The 17,141-nt window shown below is 42.3% G+C and overlaps 1 protein-coding gene and 1 non-coding gene across 2 annotated transcripts; one reads left to right on the top strand and one right to left on the bottom strand.

Annotated features, from left to right (window-relative positions):
• Positions 1–670: 670 nt before the first annotated feature.
• Positions 671–744, bottom strand: trnai-aau (transfer RNA isoleucine (anticodon AAU)). The gene has a single exon. It is a non-coding gene; the product is annotated as a tRNA-Ile (tRNA).
• A 1,446-nt stretch (positions 745–2,190) lies between these two features.
• On the top strand, positions 2,191–16,416 carry LOC141760964 (glycogen phosphorylase, muscle form). The gene is made up of 20 exons (XM_074624101.1): positions 2,191–2,564; positions 6,164–6,265; positions 7,102–7,180; positions 7,275–7,378; positions 8,262–8,393; positions 8,677–8,788; positions 8,876–8,958; positions 9,130–9,273; positions 9,444–9,536; positions 9,834–9,980; positions 10,344–10,507; positions 10,638–10,752; positions 10,951–11,052; positions 11,143–11,290; positions 11,388–11,446; positions 12,796–12,937; positions 13,026–13,233; positions 14,183–14,317; positions 14,463–14,529; positions 15,094–16,416. The coding sequence occupies exons 1-20, from the start codon at positions 2,322–2,324 to the stop codon at positions 15,241–15,243; spliced, it is 2,529 nt and encodes an 842-aa protein (XP_074480202.1). The 5' UTR covers positions 2,191–2,321; the 3' UTR covers positions 15,244–16,416.
• The last annotated feature ends 725 nt before the right edge of the window (positions 16,417–17,141 follow it).

Raw genomic sequence — 17,141 nt, 5'->3', positions numbered from 1 at the left:
ATCGGAGTTCGCGAGTGATTGACAGCTGCTCAGAGGAGGCAAGGCTCCAGATCAGCTCTGATTGGTTGTTTTCCTCCGGTCAGTGAAATCCTGCAGATACCATTAGGAGCACCGGAGGACACCGGAGACGCATGATTTTTTTCAGATTACCTGTCTCGTGCACTCCTTTCAGGATACACTAACCATTTCATAAAAATATATATATATATTTAAATCATATTTGCTCCAATCTATCTGCCTACTTTGGCTTTAATGTCTGAATACTTCAGTCAAGTCTGCAGACAAGTCAGGCAACAAGTATTTTCTGTTCTAAAAGAGTAAATGTCAATTCAGCAGCTTAGGGAGAAATAATTGGATTTGACAAAATATCAAACTCAAGGTTGCTAGCTTTTTTCCCCGCACTTTCAACAGCATCTTATGGTTTTAAGAGAAATGGAGCTGTTGGAATATGGAGGTTATAGTCTTGAGTAAAATCATCTGAACTCGAGGTACTCTTACATTTCCTACAGCTTTCAATCACATCCCAAGGTCTTCCTCAGCGAATGGTGTTTGCTCAGTTTAAAAACTTTATATCAGTCATGTTCACACAGCGGGAAATTTGTCTCATCTTAAGCACTTACCTTGCTCAAGGACATTTTGACAGTAGGAGTTACAATGCATAAAGATACTGTGGCCAGTACGGGTATCGAACCCGCGACCTTCGCGTTATTAGCACGACGCTCTAACCAACTGAGCTAACCGGCCAGCTGTCATTGCAGCACATGTTACTAGAATTTAACACTCATAACTTGACAAAAGTTCTATATTTAGGTCTTTTGAAAACAGAAAACTGTCAACTGAGTCTGTGAGATGCGGTTGGAAGCCCAAGTAAAAAAAAAACTAGTAAGTGGACCTTGAGTTACAATTTGAAAATCTGATAAAAAAATGATAGTAAATTATTTTTTCCCCCTGTCAAACTACTGTTTTCAGGCCAAGAATGATCTTGGCTCTCATTTTTCTAATTGGTACAACTTGTCACATTTAATTAAAAAAACAATTAAATGTCCACCTTCCTTCCCCTTCCTGCTTCTATAGCTCAAGAACTAAAAAAAAAACACTTTTAGTACACTTTTTAGTATAAAATCCGTTGAATGGAGGACACAAAATGCAAAACACTTCCGCACTCAGCAGTAAGAGGGTTGTAAATAACAGTGGGATGTGGTTTCTGCAGGATTTGTGTGCATGTCTGCAGGATGCTGAGCTACAGCAAGTTAACCAGATTAACACCGGAAGAGAAGCAATTTTGACTTAAAAAAATAAAAGCAACGTTTAATGATTTCCCCTCCACATACTTTATTGACCAAATAATTTTTTCAATGACAATGCACTTTGATTTTTTTTAGCTGATTATAGCAACAGCTTGTGCATAAATACACTTTACTCATCTAACTGAGTGGAGCAGAAGATCATGTTACTTTTCTACCGATCTGTCTTGAAAAGCATCATAAGATACGGCATCACGGCCTGGTATGGAAACCTGAATATTTTAAGGTTTACATGTAAAGTGATATATACGCATTTGTGCATCTATTTCGCATTTGCAGATTGCTTCCTGTGCATTTGTGGATGTGACTTTACACAACCCAAATTTGCAGAACATGTTACATATTTGTGAGTTGTCTTCTGTGGATTACAAATCTTATCTACAGATCTGCTGCGGTACCAATCAGACAAAATTCTGTAAACAAACAGGAGGAAAGTTACAAATGTCATTCGGCCCACAAATGCACAGGAAGCGATCTGCAAATGCGAAATAGATGCACAAATGCGTATATATCACTTTACATGTAAACCTTAAAGTACGTATTTACAGAGTAAGTTATGCGTATTTTCAAAACGCCCTGTATTTTTGTGGATGTGACTTTACACAACACAAATACAAAAATACATGTTTGTGGATGGTGAAATATTTGTGGTACACATTTGTGGAATGTCTTCTGTGGATTACTACTAATAAAGTCCAATAAAAACTTCCATAGTCGACAGAGTCCAGGAACAATTTGATAAAAGTATACCTTATCTTATCTTATGTTATCTGCTGTTTATGAGGCGTGTGACGCACTTAAAGTCGGGTTTTATTTTGAAACTGTGAACAGGAACTGCTTGTTTTCCTCAGTCTACCTTGACGTGAGTACGTGACAGATATAAAACCAGGCTGTGACCATCACCTCCCACCGGCTGTCTCTCTGTGTTCAAGAGGAGAAGTCAGGGAGAACCAGTGTAGGAAGGCTTCCAGTGGGAACATTTTAACTCCATATCCAGTATAAAACCAGACAGTAACCATGTCCAAGCCTCTGACAGACCAGGACAGGAGGAAGCAGATCTCAGTGAGAGGACTAGCCGGAGTGGAGAACGTCTCAGACCTGAAGACCAACTTCAACAGACACCTCCACTTCACCCTGGTGAAGGACAGGAATGTGGCCACCAAGAGGGACTACTACTTCGCCCTGGCCAACACGGTGCGGGACTTCCTGGTGGGCCGATGGATCCGGACTCAGCAGCACTATTATGAGAAAGACCCCAAAGTGAGTAAAGCTGCTGGATGCTGCAGGGTCCTGCAGAGTCCTGCACGTCCACACAGCTGGGAGTGGTGGGAGGGGATGCTGCAGTATGCATGTGTGTATGTGCATGCATGCATTTTCCTTCTTTTGCTCTTTATATCCATTTATAGTCATGTTCCAGCTGTATTGTCTTATATTGTGCAGTATGTATGTGTGTATATGCATGCATATTTACTTCTTTTGCTCTTTATATCCATTTATAGTGATGTTCCTGCTGTATTGTCTTATATTGTGCAGTATGTGCATGCATGCATCTTTCCTTCTTTTGCTCTTTATATCCATTTATAGGCATGTTCCAGCTGTCTTTACGCATATTGTGCAGACTTTTACCTATCAGAGCTGTGTGTTACATAATGTTCTGCTCATGCATCTGCATAACCTTGATCTGATCTGGTGTCTGTGCGCCATTGCACGGCCTCCAGTGCTTCAAATGCATTCAAAATACCGCTATCATCCTGCAGCTCTCGACTCTGTGTGGGATTAGAAACACTCAACTGGTAGTTGAAATATGTGCCCTGTTGCGTAACGCTCTCCATCCATCCCTCCATGTATCCATCCAGACGCACATCCACCACCACCTCCACTGCGCATCTCAAAATGGCCTCACACTGTTAATAAAAAAAAGAAAAAAGCACACACACGAAGCTTCTTTGCATACTTTTCCATCCAGTGCACAAAATGTCCAGCAGCACTCAGCTTTATTGTGTTAGTTGAGCAGGCAGGAGGCTGAGTAGAGAATTTAAAGGGCCATCACCTGTCTCTCTATCATAAATTATGCAATGCTGCACTTGGCCTCTGCACAGTCTGCTGCACACAGTGATGACAGGCTGTGATCTGAGTGTGTCTGTACAGTTCATCCCACCTGAAACTTGTTGTTTCTGATGACTAATGGTCATTCATCCAGGCGCTGCTGGACCTCCTCTAAATTCCAGTGGACATCCATAAAGATTCCACATGTATTTTTGGGGAAAACTTGTTTTATATTTTCATAAATACCTTGAGTCTTGGGTTTGAATATTTCGCTCAGCATGAACATCATAAAGCTTAAATGGAAGGTGGAAACAACCTGATACAGAAGGTTGAGGGGGCTTTTTAAGAGGGAAGATACACAGTTTAAAGGTCCCATATTGTAAAAAGTGAGATTTGCATGTCTTTTATATTATAAAGCAGGTTTAAGTGCTTTATAAATACTGTTAAACTATCAAAACGCTCAATATACGGAGAAATACACACAGCCTGTATTCATTAATTGTGCGTTTGAAACAAGCCGTTAGGATTTCTGTCCATTTGTGATGTCACAAATATACAATATATAGATCATTACACGGTTTTAAACGTAAACATTCTAAATGTGCCCCAGTTTATTTCCTGTTGCAGTGTATGTAAATAACATCAGCTGACAGGAAGTAAACATGGACCCAAACTGTTGCCTAGCAACGCAATTCCATTGAAATGCACTAAAACGGAGCGTTTCAGACAGAGGGTGAATACAGGTATATTCAGACAGACAGACAGTATGAGGAAAATAACGTTGTTTTTTTTAAATTACAGCGTATAAACATGTTCTAGTACACACACAAAATACAAGTATGAACCAGTTTTTCTCGCCAAAATGTAGCGTAAGTTTGGAGCGTTATTTGACCTCCTTCATGACATGCTAGTATGACATGGTCTAGTTTCATATGACACCCGTGTCTTCACTCTAACTTTAAAACTGAACCCGCTACGAACTGAAAGTTTGTCAATGCGTTAAAGAAATTAGTGGCGTTGAAACAAATTTACGTTATCGCGTTAACTTTGACACCCCTTTTAAAAACGCATCAGCCAGCCACACTGTCCCACTGGGTGACCTTCATTACCACGAACATGCACAGCCTGTAGTTTATCCTGAATCGATCCCACATACACCGTCCTGCTGCCACAAATCACTCACTAGAACACCAAAAGTGGATTAATCCCCCGCTGAAAGTAATCCCCAAGAAAATGCACTTTACTCCTGTTTGAGTAACGTTTGCCTTGGCGGCGGTCGTCTGCGCTCTCCGAGTGCACTTATAGTTTAGTTTATTGTTTCACAGTGAGCAGTAATAGCTGACTTGGATCGTGGACAAGTATTTTGTCAGTAAACTACATGACTCTCTGTTTTCTCTAATGGGTACATACTGTGTGGATGACATCAATAGCTTCATAATCACAACGAACCTGTATACTTCCTGTAAACCCTCTGAGACCCACAATAGACCCGTTTTTTAGGGGGGTACACGGGTGCTTAGGGGGAGATAGCAGGTCAACGGTAGTTTGTTACACAGATTTGGTGCTAAATTATTTTTTTTACCACTGGAGAATTGATAAAAATGATTAATAATCCCTCCAAAATACCACATTAAGACACCAAGACCTTCAGGAACACCATAGAAAAAGTCATGCTCTGATTTGGTGTCAAAAACTTTTGACATTTTGAGATTTCTGCAAGAATTGCATTTTTCTGCGATTGGATGGCGAGCACTTTTGTTGTGTAAACTGCTCAGAAACCCCCTTATTGTCAACCCAGCTAGGAAAGCCATTCGTCCTCTGAATGCTCTTGGTCTGTAGTTTGTGGCTGTAAAGTTTCATGAGGCTGTGATTATCCTAGAGGTCACCACAAGTCATTTTATACAGCGAGGACCCCTTTGAAAATGACCATGCCAGTTTTTCCTCGCCAAAATTTAGCACAACTTTGGAGTGTTATTTAGCCTCCTTCCCGACAAGCTAGTACAGACATTGTTGGTACCAATGAATTCCTTAGGTTCTTATAGTTTCATATGATATATACCACCACTCTAGATTTAAATCTGAACCTGCTACAGCCTCTGAAAGACACAAACGTCGGTCGTGATCCTGCAGATCTCAGAGGGTTAAATCCACAGAGCTTATAGAATCATGTGAAGTCGGTGTAACCTTTGGAAAAGGAGCACAAAGACCCTCCCTCTCCTATTTATACTGACCGCTGGATGCCTTTGTCACTTGTTTCTCCACGTCTGCTTCCTTTATACGACCCCCCCAGTATCACATATGTCACATGGCACAATGTCAGAGAGGCTGCCAAAAAACGTTTCTCATGTCCTCATACAGTTTAAAAGCATTATATCGAGCCATCGCATCATTTCAGAAGCCTGTGTTAACTCTCACCCTCTCACAGAGCTGTGAGGAGACATTATGCTGCGTTACTGTGGGCTCTCTGTGAACTGTACGAGAGATTGTTGGAGGAGCAGCCAGTAATAGCCCCGCGGTTGTTTCCTCTGACAGCAGCTGTTGTTTTTTCTACCACAGATAATGTTGCAGGGCATTCAGGGACCCAAATGGGACACGTGTGTTTTATTATTAGTACCCTGAGAGCTTGTGGTGACTTTTAGTGGAGTATTTTGTGATTTTTATTTGTCAAATTGTAAATGAAACCGTAGATGTCAGATTGGAGATGTAAGGATATAGATAATATAAAGAATATTTAAAGTACAGCCAGCTTTATATCAGGTGAAAATGTAATGAAGCCCGACATTCACAGGCTGTTTTTCCCTTTTTTTCTGCAGCGTGTTTACTACCTCTCCCTGGAGTTTTACATGGGCCGGACTCTGCAGAACACCATGGTTAACCTGGCTTTGGAGAACGCCTGTGATGAAGCCACATACCAGGTGAGGCAAACCCTCCTTCATTATGAGTCTCACTCTGTATGAGATCACACGCTCACCTCCACATTGAGGGAGGGGGTATAAAATGATAGTGAACTACACAGCCAGACGTAATTGAACACCTGAACAAAGTATAAGGACACCCAACAATTCACACTTCCATTTCTGATGTTGCGACCTGGCTGCAGGCTGCATTAGTGAAATCCAACTGTCTATGGGTCCTGATGTTGGGTGATGAGGTCTGGCTCACAGTCGGTATTCCAGTTCATCCCGAAGGTATTGGATGGGGTTGAGGTCAGGGCTCAAGTTCAGACCAGTCAAGTTATTCCACACCAAACTGGGAAGACCGTTTCTTTATGGAGCTTTATGTCATGTTGCAACATGGAAGGACCGAAGAAATTGTTGACACAGAGTTGGAAGAACAGCATTAATATTTCCTTTAAGAGGAAGTAAGACGCCCTAACCAGTATGTGCACAGAGGTGTCCAGTGTCCACATACTTTGGGCTATACAGTGTATGGAGCTCTGATCCATGGGTAGACAGCTGAATTTAGTCAGGGACGAAGTAATGGTTCCTTAATTGTGCTTTACTTTTTGAAATAATTAACCCTGATGATGTCGTCAGTGAAATAAATGGACGGACCTTTAAGAGTAAGAGTGTCTCTTTAATGGCTTCGAGTAGCAGCATGCGGCTGCTGGCTGCATAAAGGAAAGACAAGATTGGACTAATGTCCACTTCAGGTGATGTGGAGGAATGATGCACGTATTTACAGCTCGGTCCCGGAGGTGTCTGCATGTTGACGTGTCCCACTGTAACAATATGCCGATGTGTCCTTGCAGCTGGGTCTGGACATGGAGGAGCTGCAGGACATCGAGGAAGATGCCGGTCTAGGCAACGGTGGACTGGGACGTCTGGCAGGTGAGTTCCTGCTTCCGCCTGATTGGCTGCTGACGGACAGAGATGTTTAGTGCAGTGGACAGCCTTGTCTCAAACACCCCCCCTGTTTCCTCAGCTTGTTTCCTGGACTCCATGGCCTCTCTGGGTCTGGCTGCTTATGGATACGGCATCCGCTACGAGTTCGGCATCTTCAATCAGAAGATTGTGGACGGCTGGCAGGTAGGTTCACCTGATGCTGTTTATATACTGGGCTCTGTGTGATTAAATCTTTAGATTGTGATTTAATGAAAATGGTCAGTTCCTCTTGGAGACATTACCTGGACTTTACCGGTTTCAGTTTTGAGCAGAACTTTTCATCGGGATATGGAGGACTAAAGCTGCCGTTATAATAAATAAGCAAATTAAATAATAAAGAAAGAAATGTAGAAAGAAAAGCCTCAATTAATTAATTAATTAGAAAATAAATAAATATGCACAGAAATGGAAAAATAAATGAATAAAATGTGTTTATTTGACAAATTTAAATAGACTTTTCTGTTTACATTTATTTCTGTTTTTATTCATTTCTATTATTTATAAACCTGCACATTTCTTGATAATTGAGGCTTTTGCTCTTTCTTTCTTTCTTTCGTTAATATAATGGCAGCTTTAGTCCTCCATATGGGGGAGGCCAGTTTCACAATTTTCAACAGACGAAGAAGAAGAAGTCCTCTGTACTTCCCTGAAATCTGAGTTGGCTCTGTCCTTGCAGTGACCGTTGGTAAACCAAACATGACCCCACAATAGAGTCATGTAGCTCCACTCATGAGTGCAAGAAATGGTTGGAGTTAATTAAACAGACACATATTGGTTATGATCGTGTTTTCCAGAACTTCATACTAAAGTTAAGGATAAAAAGTTGACTGTGAAAGAACCAGAAATCCTGCACGCTGTCAGTCACTTAGGGCACAATAAATCAGCTTACATGAAAATGATATGGAAATCCTTGATCCTGTGCCCCTGTGATGTTTTGTTGGAAGGACCTTGTACGATGTACCATATCAAATGACATGATGTGTTCTATAGCACAACAAATAATTACCACAGTGTCATGTTTCCACAGGTGGAGGAAGCTGACGACTGGCTGCGCTACGGAAACCCCTGGGAGAAGGCTCGTCCTGAGTACATGCGCCCAGTGCACTTCTACGGGCGAGTGGACCACACAGATGAAGGAGTGAAGTGGGTCGACACACAGGTCAGTAGGAGCAGACACCAGAACTGACGAGTTCAGTCAATGCCTTTCATGTCTCATATAAGGAATATAATGCTGTCTGATTACATATTTACATAGAACGGATAAATAAACAACACTGTTGTAATTGATGCTAATGAAATACTTTGCCCTATAAACTATGCAATGGAGACTGTATTGATGTTAAAAAGCTCTTATTGTCTAATCTCACAGATGACACTTCGTTAACACAGAATAATGGAACAATAACCTGTGTATATAATATATTTTTTATATTTTGATCCAGGTGGTTCTGGCTCTTCCCTACGACACCCCGGTCCCCGGCTACAGGAACAACATCGTCAACACCATGAGACTGTGGTCCGCTAAGGCCCCCTGTGACTTTAACCTCAAAGACTGTGAGTATTGAGTAATAATCATCATTAATATACTATAAATAATTAAATCAACAGCTACTAAATGTGAATCTAAATGATGTCCCACAGTTAATGTTGGTGGCTACATTCAGGCCGTGCTGGACAGAAACCTGGCTGAGAACATCTCCAGGGTTCTCTACCCCAACGACAACGTGAGTGCATTTACTGTTGTATCTAAACCACTTTATAGAGCTGAAAGTGAGCACTTGAGATGTTGCTGATAATCCCTCATTGCACTGGAAAACATTTCCATAGTAGAGGTATTCTAAAAGATGAAACTGTAGCTGTAACATTTTTCCATATTGTCTTTTATTGTTGTTCAGTTCTTTGAAGGGAAGGAGCTGCGTCTGAAGCAGGAGTATTTTGTCGTAGCAGCAACTCTTCAAGACATCGTCCGTCGATTCAAAGCCTCCAAGTTTGGCTCCACGGAGTTTGTGCGACTGGACCTCTCTACGCTGCCAGAAAAGGTGAGACATCCATCAGATGATGTAAAAGGTGATGACAGCAGTTCTTTACGATGACTCCATGTTCATTGCATTCATATTATTTCCTTTTAATCAGACTGTAGTATTGCAACTTGGATGCTGAGGTTTGCACTGTACTGTTTTCTTCATCTGCGTCTGTCTCGGGTCTGCAGGTGGCCATCCAGCTGAACGACACCCACCCTGCTTTGGCCATCCCTGAGCTGATGAGGATCCTGGTGGACATCGAGAAACTCACTTGGGCGAAGGTATGCCGGGCATTCCAGCTGTGCGGTAACACACAGGCCTCAGTATGCTTAAAACAAAGAGCTTGTCAGATCGTCTAAGAGCCCACTCTGGTGAACACAGGGGTGCAGCAATTCTGTCTCTTTGCATCCTTCAACACTGCAGTAACGATGACACAGCAGCAGAATGACACATCAGTCATAGCTGAAGTCAGACACTGTGACAGAGTATAAGCAGATAAACTTGCTAATATCAGAGTGATAATGTCAGGTATCTTTAACCCACCTTCCTGTCTGTGGTCCCGTCCTCTCTGCGTCCAGGCCTGGGACATCGTGGTTCGGACCTGCGCCTACACCAACCACACGGTCCTGCCCGAAGCCCTGGAGCGCTGGCCCGTCGACCTCTTCCAGAACCTGCTGCCTCGTCACCTGGAGATCATCTACGAGATCAACAGGAGGCACCTGGAGGTACGTAAGGGGGGGAGCTGGACATCCATTTATGGAACATGATACCGTTATCCTCACAAACTTCTTTGAGATTTTGAGAAATAGTCTTGTTTGCCATCTTACCCATATCAAGATCTACTATAAGATATCAAAACATCAGTTTACAAACGCTCACACAACTCGTGCAGTATAATCCAAGTCTCATTTATCCAGTCGTATGCTCACTACTTCCCAAACACATGCATCTTTGCTAAAACTGACCTATTTCATTCTTGTGCAGCTTGTCTGTGTGTTTTTTGAATAAACAACTGAACCAATGACCCAAACACATGGCTCTAATGTTCACTGTAAGAAGAACACTGTCTCTTTCCTTCACCTCTCCAGCGAATCACAGAGATGTACCCCGGAGATGAAGACCGCCTGCGCCGGATGTCCCTGATTGAGGAAGGAGACTCCAAGAAAATCAACATGGCTCACCTGTGCATCGTGGGATCTCATGCTGTCAACGGAGTGGCCCGCATCCACTCTGAAATCATCAAAAAGACTGTGTAGGGAAAACCAGTTTCACCCTCATCTCTCCTCTGGCTAGTTGTCTGCTGGTATAACATTACAGGTTGAAGAAGGTCACTTAACGCTGCGTGCTGTAAGGTTTTCCTGTGTTGTTGCTCCTCTCCTCAGGTTCAAGGACTTCTACGAAGCAGACCCTGAAAAGTTTCAGAACAAGACCAACGGCATCACACCCAGGCGCTGGCTGGTCATGTGCAACCCTGGCCTGGCTGAGGTCATCGCAGAGGTGTGTTTGTACTTCAAACAGAGAAGTGACAGGAGTTATTTCAGGGTCCTGGAAGTAAAAGCTTAATTTTCTGCACAGATAATTGACAGTTGGAGGACGTCCAAAGCTCTAAATTAAAATTATTTACACTGCAGATCCACTTCTCAGTTCATGATACATGTCCGTCAAATGTTCTCATGTGGTAATCCTTCTATCCAGAGGATCGGTGAGGACTACATCCGTGACCTGGACCAGCTGAAGAAGCTTCTGGAGTTTGTTGACGACGACACCTTCATTCGGGATATTGCCAAAGTCAAACAAGTGAGCGTGAAAAAAATGCCTAAAAGAAATGTGATTATTATTCTCCTCTTGTTTCTGTTTGTTTCTAATAACACGACCCTCAACTTTCAGGAGAACAAGATGAAGTTTTCCGCCTATCTCGAGGAGCACTACGATGTGAAGATCAACCCCAACTCCATGTTCGACGTCCAGGTGAAGAGGATCCACGAGTACAAAAGGCAGCTGCTCAACTGCCTGCACATCATCACGCTGTACAACCGTGGGTGCTTTTTTTGTGTCACTTGCAGCGTTTTAGAAAACAAATATGGATTCAGAGTTAAGACACAAAACGTTTTTGTTTTGTTTTTGTAAATCAGGAATCAAGAAGCAACCCAACAAGTCATGGACCCCCAGGACCGTCATGATCGGAGGAAAGGTGAGTGGCAATGAAGGTGTTACATGGGGGTCCTTTTCGCGTTCGTGTGGAGGGTCCTATTAGTCTATTAGTACATTTTGATTTAGTAATATGTACCTTTTGTGTAGAATCCTATAGTCTTGAAGACTGAAGTGCAGGATGTTGTAGTGTTTATTCCTTTAGTTGCCTCTGTGAGGGTCACTTTCCACTCAGCAGGCTGGTTGGGTTGATTATCTCTGAGGAGAGGCAGCTGTGGAGGCTGATTGGCCCTGATGAGCATCAGGTGGTTGAAGCCTATATCTACTGCTGGTTTCAGTGCTCAGGTGCTGCCTCATTGTCTCTTTGTCAGAGGTAGTGAGAGTCCTGTTTTTGCTCTGTCTGTATAGGGGTGTGTGAATCTGCAGAAGTACCACGTGAATCTATCTGTGGGATTTGCTCACTATTTAGCTTCTTCTGAGTCTCTTAGAGTGGGTTAGGTCTGTGTGGCCTGCCTTCGCTGGTTCTTTTGTTTCATTTATGTTCTAGTCAGCTGCTCGGCAGCAGTGTTTTACTTTTAGTCTTTTCAAGATATATTGAGTGTAGGGAACCTAATTTGGTGTTTCCCCTCTCCCTTTCAATCGCTTCAATCCCCTGGCCCGCAATTGCGTCCCTCTCCCCGTTCCCCTGAGAGCCTCTTCCCATATTGCTAGTTATTGTACAAATTTTGCATCAATAATTACAATTTCACAATGTACATATTTCAAACATCCTCTTCAAATCAGTTAGTTTTGTGATTCCAGTCATACATTTAGTGTTGCATGGGCTGATTATTATAGATACTGTAAGTGTTTGAAGCTCCAAACTGCCAAATGTGTTTGGACGGAGGTAGAGCTGCGATGATTAATTGATGAATCGATTAGCTGTCAACTATTAAATTAATCGGCAACTATTTGGATAATCGATTAATCGGTTTTGAGTATTTTTATTAAAACATTTTTTTTTCTAAATTCTCTTATTCCAGCTTCTTAAATTTGAATATTTTCTGGTTTCTTAACTTCTCTGTGACAGTACAGTGAACATCTTTGAGTTGTGGACAAAACAAGACATTTGAGGACGTCATATTTGGCTTTGGGATACACTGATTGACATTTTATATATCAAACAACTAATCGAGAAAATAATCGACAAAGAAAAAAATCGTTAGTTGCAGCCCGAGACGGAAGCTGCCAATAATTCTTATTTTGTACAGATGAGAGTTTATCCGACTTAAAATGCTGAATTTTCAGCAAAACAACAACAAAAATAAAGTAATTCCACACAGATGACTGTTCATTTCTCCTCCCACATCCTGAAACCATGCATTATACATGTGTCTGTGTCTGTGTTTTCAGGCGGCTCCAGGTTATCACACTGCCAAGATGATCATCAAGCTGATCACATCAATTGGAGACATTGTCAATAATGACCCCGTGGTGGGAGATCGCCTCAAAGTCATCTACCTGGAGAACTATCGGGTCACTCTGGCTGAAAAGGGTAAAAACTTTTTTGTGACATATCAAGGCTCTGTACTCGTGTACAGTATGTAGTACATAAACTGGAACTGTGAATCTCTTGTCTGCAGTCATCCCTGCATCTGACCTGTCGGAGCAGATCTCCACAGCAGGTACCGAGGCCTCTGGCACCGGGAACATGAAGTTCATGTTGAACGGAGCGCTCACCATCGGCACCATGGACGGAGCCAACGTGGAAATGGCAGAGGAAGCTGGAGAGGAGAACCTCTTCATCTTCGGCATGAGGGTGCCCGATGTGGAGGCTATGGACCAAAAGGGGTGAGCCTCATAACCAGGATTATAATTAAGCTGCATTGGGCCAGATTTCTGGGTCAAATTCACCCGTGTTGTTACGTAATACCTCTTCTAATGTTTGTTCATGGATGGATTACTGAACGGGCCGACCAGGTAACGGCCCAGGGGCCAAATTGTCAGGGGCACCCCTGGCCTTCAACTACAAAATGTCACTCAAAGAGACTCAAAATTACCACAAAGACATATAGAACAACTACAAAGACACACAAAAAGATGAAAAAAACTTCAAAGAGACACAGAGACTCAAAACAACTATGAAAAGGGACAAAACAACCACAAAGAGACACAAGACAAAAACAAAGATAGACAAAATGACGACAAAGAGACACAAAGCAACTACAAAGAGACACAAAATGAATACAAAGGGACACAAAGCAACTACAAAGAGACACAAAATGAATACAAAGGGACACAAAGTAACTACAAAAGAGACACAACATGACTACAAAGAGACAAAATAAATACAAATAGACACAAACTGACTACAAAGAGACAAAGCAACTACAAAGAGACACAAAATGACTACAAATGGACACAAAATGACTACAAAGAGACACAACATGACTACAAAGACACAAAAGAGACACAAAATGACTTCAAATAGACACAAAGAGACACAAAATGACTACAAAGAGACACAAAATGACTACAACGAGACACAAAATGACTACAAAGACACAAAAGAGACACAAAATTACTACAAATAGACACAAAGAGACACAAAATGACTACAAATAGACACAAAATGACTACAAAGAGACACAGAGCAACTACAAATTGACACATGTAAAGTCTGTGTGTCTTGCTCCTACAGTATGTAGGAGAGGTGGTAGAGCCTTTTTGCATGTCTGTGCCCATGAGACCATTGTCTCATAATCCTCCCGTGTGTTTATCGAATGTCTTTTGTCCTCAGCTATGACGCTGCGTCGTACTACAACCGTATCCCCGAGCTGAAGCAGGCCATGGACCAGATATCTGGAGGCTTCTTCAGCCCCAGTCAGCCCGACCTCTTCAAAGACCTCGTCAACATGCTGATGAACCACGACAGGTTGGAGCACACTGCTGAATCTCTGAGGAGTCAGCGCTCAGTCTATGCTGACACACAGCCAGTCCTGCAGTGTCATCATGTAATATTGGTTTATAGTAGAATGCTTCATTGCATCCATGTGAACTGTACTATGTCTGTGCTGCAGGTTCAAGGTGTTTGCAGACTACGAGGAATACATCACATGTCAAGAGAAAGTCAGCGCCCTCTACATGGTCAGTATGTCAGCAAGAGGAAATCAAGAGGAGATAAAATCACCGTTCATTTGTCAGGCAGTCTCATACAGCATGATGAGTGTTTGTGGGCATAACAATATCTGCTTTACTTCCATATTATATATTAAATATGTACTGCTTTACTGCAGTGTATTGTACTTTACTATATGATTTTATATTCTATATGATACTGTACCACCAACCTACTGTGTATATATATACTACTGTTTATCGCTATAATATACCATATGGTATTGCATCCCGGCTCCTACTGTCAGCATGTTGAAGCTTCCTTGAGCGAGACACTGAATCCGTTATTTAACCTCCTTCTCGACAAACTAATATGACATGGTTGGTACCGATGGATTCATTAGGTTTTCTAGTTTCACATGACTCTCACTCTAGCTTTAAAACTGAGCCAACTACAACCTAAAAGTCACAAGTTGCGTCAATGCATTAAAGAAATTTGTGGCGTTAAAACTAATTTGCGTCAACATGTACTACATACTACTAATACTAATGTGAGCCCTTCCTCCTCCTCCTCCTCTCCCCGTGTATTAACAGAACCCTAAAGAGTGGACCAAGATGGTGATCCACAACATCGCCGGCTGTGGTAAATTCTCCAGCGACCGCACCATTACCCAGTACGCCAGGGAGATCTGGGGCATGGAGCCCAGTTTGGAGAAGATCGCCGCTCCTGACGATCCTCGCTAAAAGCCACGCCTGCCTCCTTCCACCTTACTGTAGCTCACCATGTGGTCCAAGCACTGAAGAAAACCCCCTGTAGCTTTTATCACTGTGTACTGTGGCATTATTTCTTTACATTATTGACGCCCCCCATATACGACCTCTTATTACTTCTTGCAGTAACGTGATTTGACGTGGGCTTATTCAGAGTCTGTATTTTCCCCTCCGTGCACCAGCAATGCATATTCTCACTGTTGTATCTCCACGTCAGCCTTTCAGCGGTTAGGGAACAGCCTCGATTTCACCTTGGAATCACGGGATTCGCAAAAAACAAATCAAAGATATAATTCCTTATTTTGTTATAATCCTATTTTCTAAAGTTTCCTCAGCACTGATGTTTGGGAAATTCAAAACATCGATCAGGAGCTGAGTGAAAAACCTTTTGAGTGCTAAAACAAAAATCAGGGAGTGTATCTTTACAGTGATTCGAACCACAACTCTAAGTACATTCCCCCTTCTACGCCTGAGCCGATACGGCTTTCCAAAAACCCAGCAAATACGCCAACGAACCTCAGCACTGTTACGGTTACAAACAAACCAAGCCATGTCTTCCATGGAAGAGAGAGAGGAGCGACACTCCGGGGGTTAATGTGCACCACAGCCTCGTAGCAGCACTGTGACTGGACGCAGATTAACATTAGTGTTTCGTATTAACAGACTTCCGACTGCCATGTCAGTGTTTCATGGTGTTTTGCTGAATATATCCATGTTTATGTGTGTGTGTTATTATTATTATGGTCAGGGGAGCCACTCTGTGATGCAGACGTACTGACCATCAGTTTACCTGTGATCTCCTCAGCATGTTAGTGTCTGTCTCATTCTGCTGTGTGTACGCTCTTCCTAAAAGTGACCTGTGTTAGTAAAATTAACAAAGCCTTTTCTGCCTAAAACCTAAGTGACTGAAGTCATCTTTGGAAGATGTGTGTATTCTGTAGCATAGTTGTGTGTATGTGTGGGTTTAACCATGACACTGTGGATATGTACTGTAACAACATACTTCAGCTATACTGCATTATGACTGTGTGACTGCTGTGGTGCTGCCTGCAGAGGCTGCAGAGAGAACGGCCCACTACACTGACGCTAACAATTCACATTTCTTTTTTTCTTTTTTGTCAATAAATGACAAAAACTACATCAACAGCGCAGAGCTTTCAGTCCACTTTTACATCTTTGTAGTAAAACATAAATACAAGGATAAGACCAGGGTTTCTCAAACTGCAATTCTTCTTCTTCTTCTTCTTGGGTTCTGTCTCCGCTCTTCTTCTTCTTGGGCTCTGTTCTTCTTCCACTTCTTCTCTTTCTTCTACTTGGGCTCTGTTCTTCTTCTTCTTCTTCTTCTTCTTCTTCTTCTTGGAACGATTTAAAGGACATTTAAATGCTTCAGCTGTCCTCGATAGAATCAACCACAATGTGAAAGACCTTAACAATTCAGAGGTGAGCATTTCCTACCCGATGTGGTGGCAGTGAGTTCTGTGTGCTCCTGTTCTATGTTACACACACACACAGAGTTCATATCTGATTCCTAATGTGCTCTAATGATGGCCTATCGTCTCTATCTGATGCCTGACACGTCCAGAGGACATCATCTCACCAGGCAGGTGCAGGTCGCACCATGATGACACCTGGAGGAGGTAATGTTGCTGAGGTTGATCCATGAAATCCACTGGAGTCACTCCAGAATCAAGACACATGCAGCTCAACAGACAGCCGACTAGGAGCTCATCCATCTGTTTACTTTTCCTAGAGGAGATAAATGTAGCCAAAACTGACATGAGGAGAGGAAATAGTCTCACCCAGTTTCATAGTCAACACTGGAGGCTTGTGATGGAACAATACCAAACAAAATCCTTAAAGTTAACGTTATT

This window comes from Sebastes fasciatus, chromosome 22 (genome assembly GCF_043250625.1).
Source record: "Sebastes fasciatus isolate fSebFas1 chromosome 22, fSebFas1.pri, whole genome shotgun sequence".
NCBI classification, from domain to species: Eukaryota; Metazoa; Chordata; class Actinopteri; order Perciformes; family Sebastidae; genus Sebastes; species Sebastes fasciatus.
Note: the sequence above shows the minus strand (reverse complement) of the source record. Positions and strands in the feature narration are given on the sequence as shown.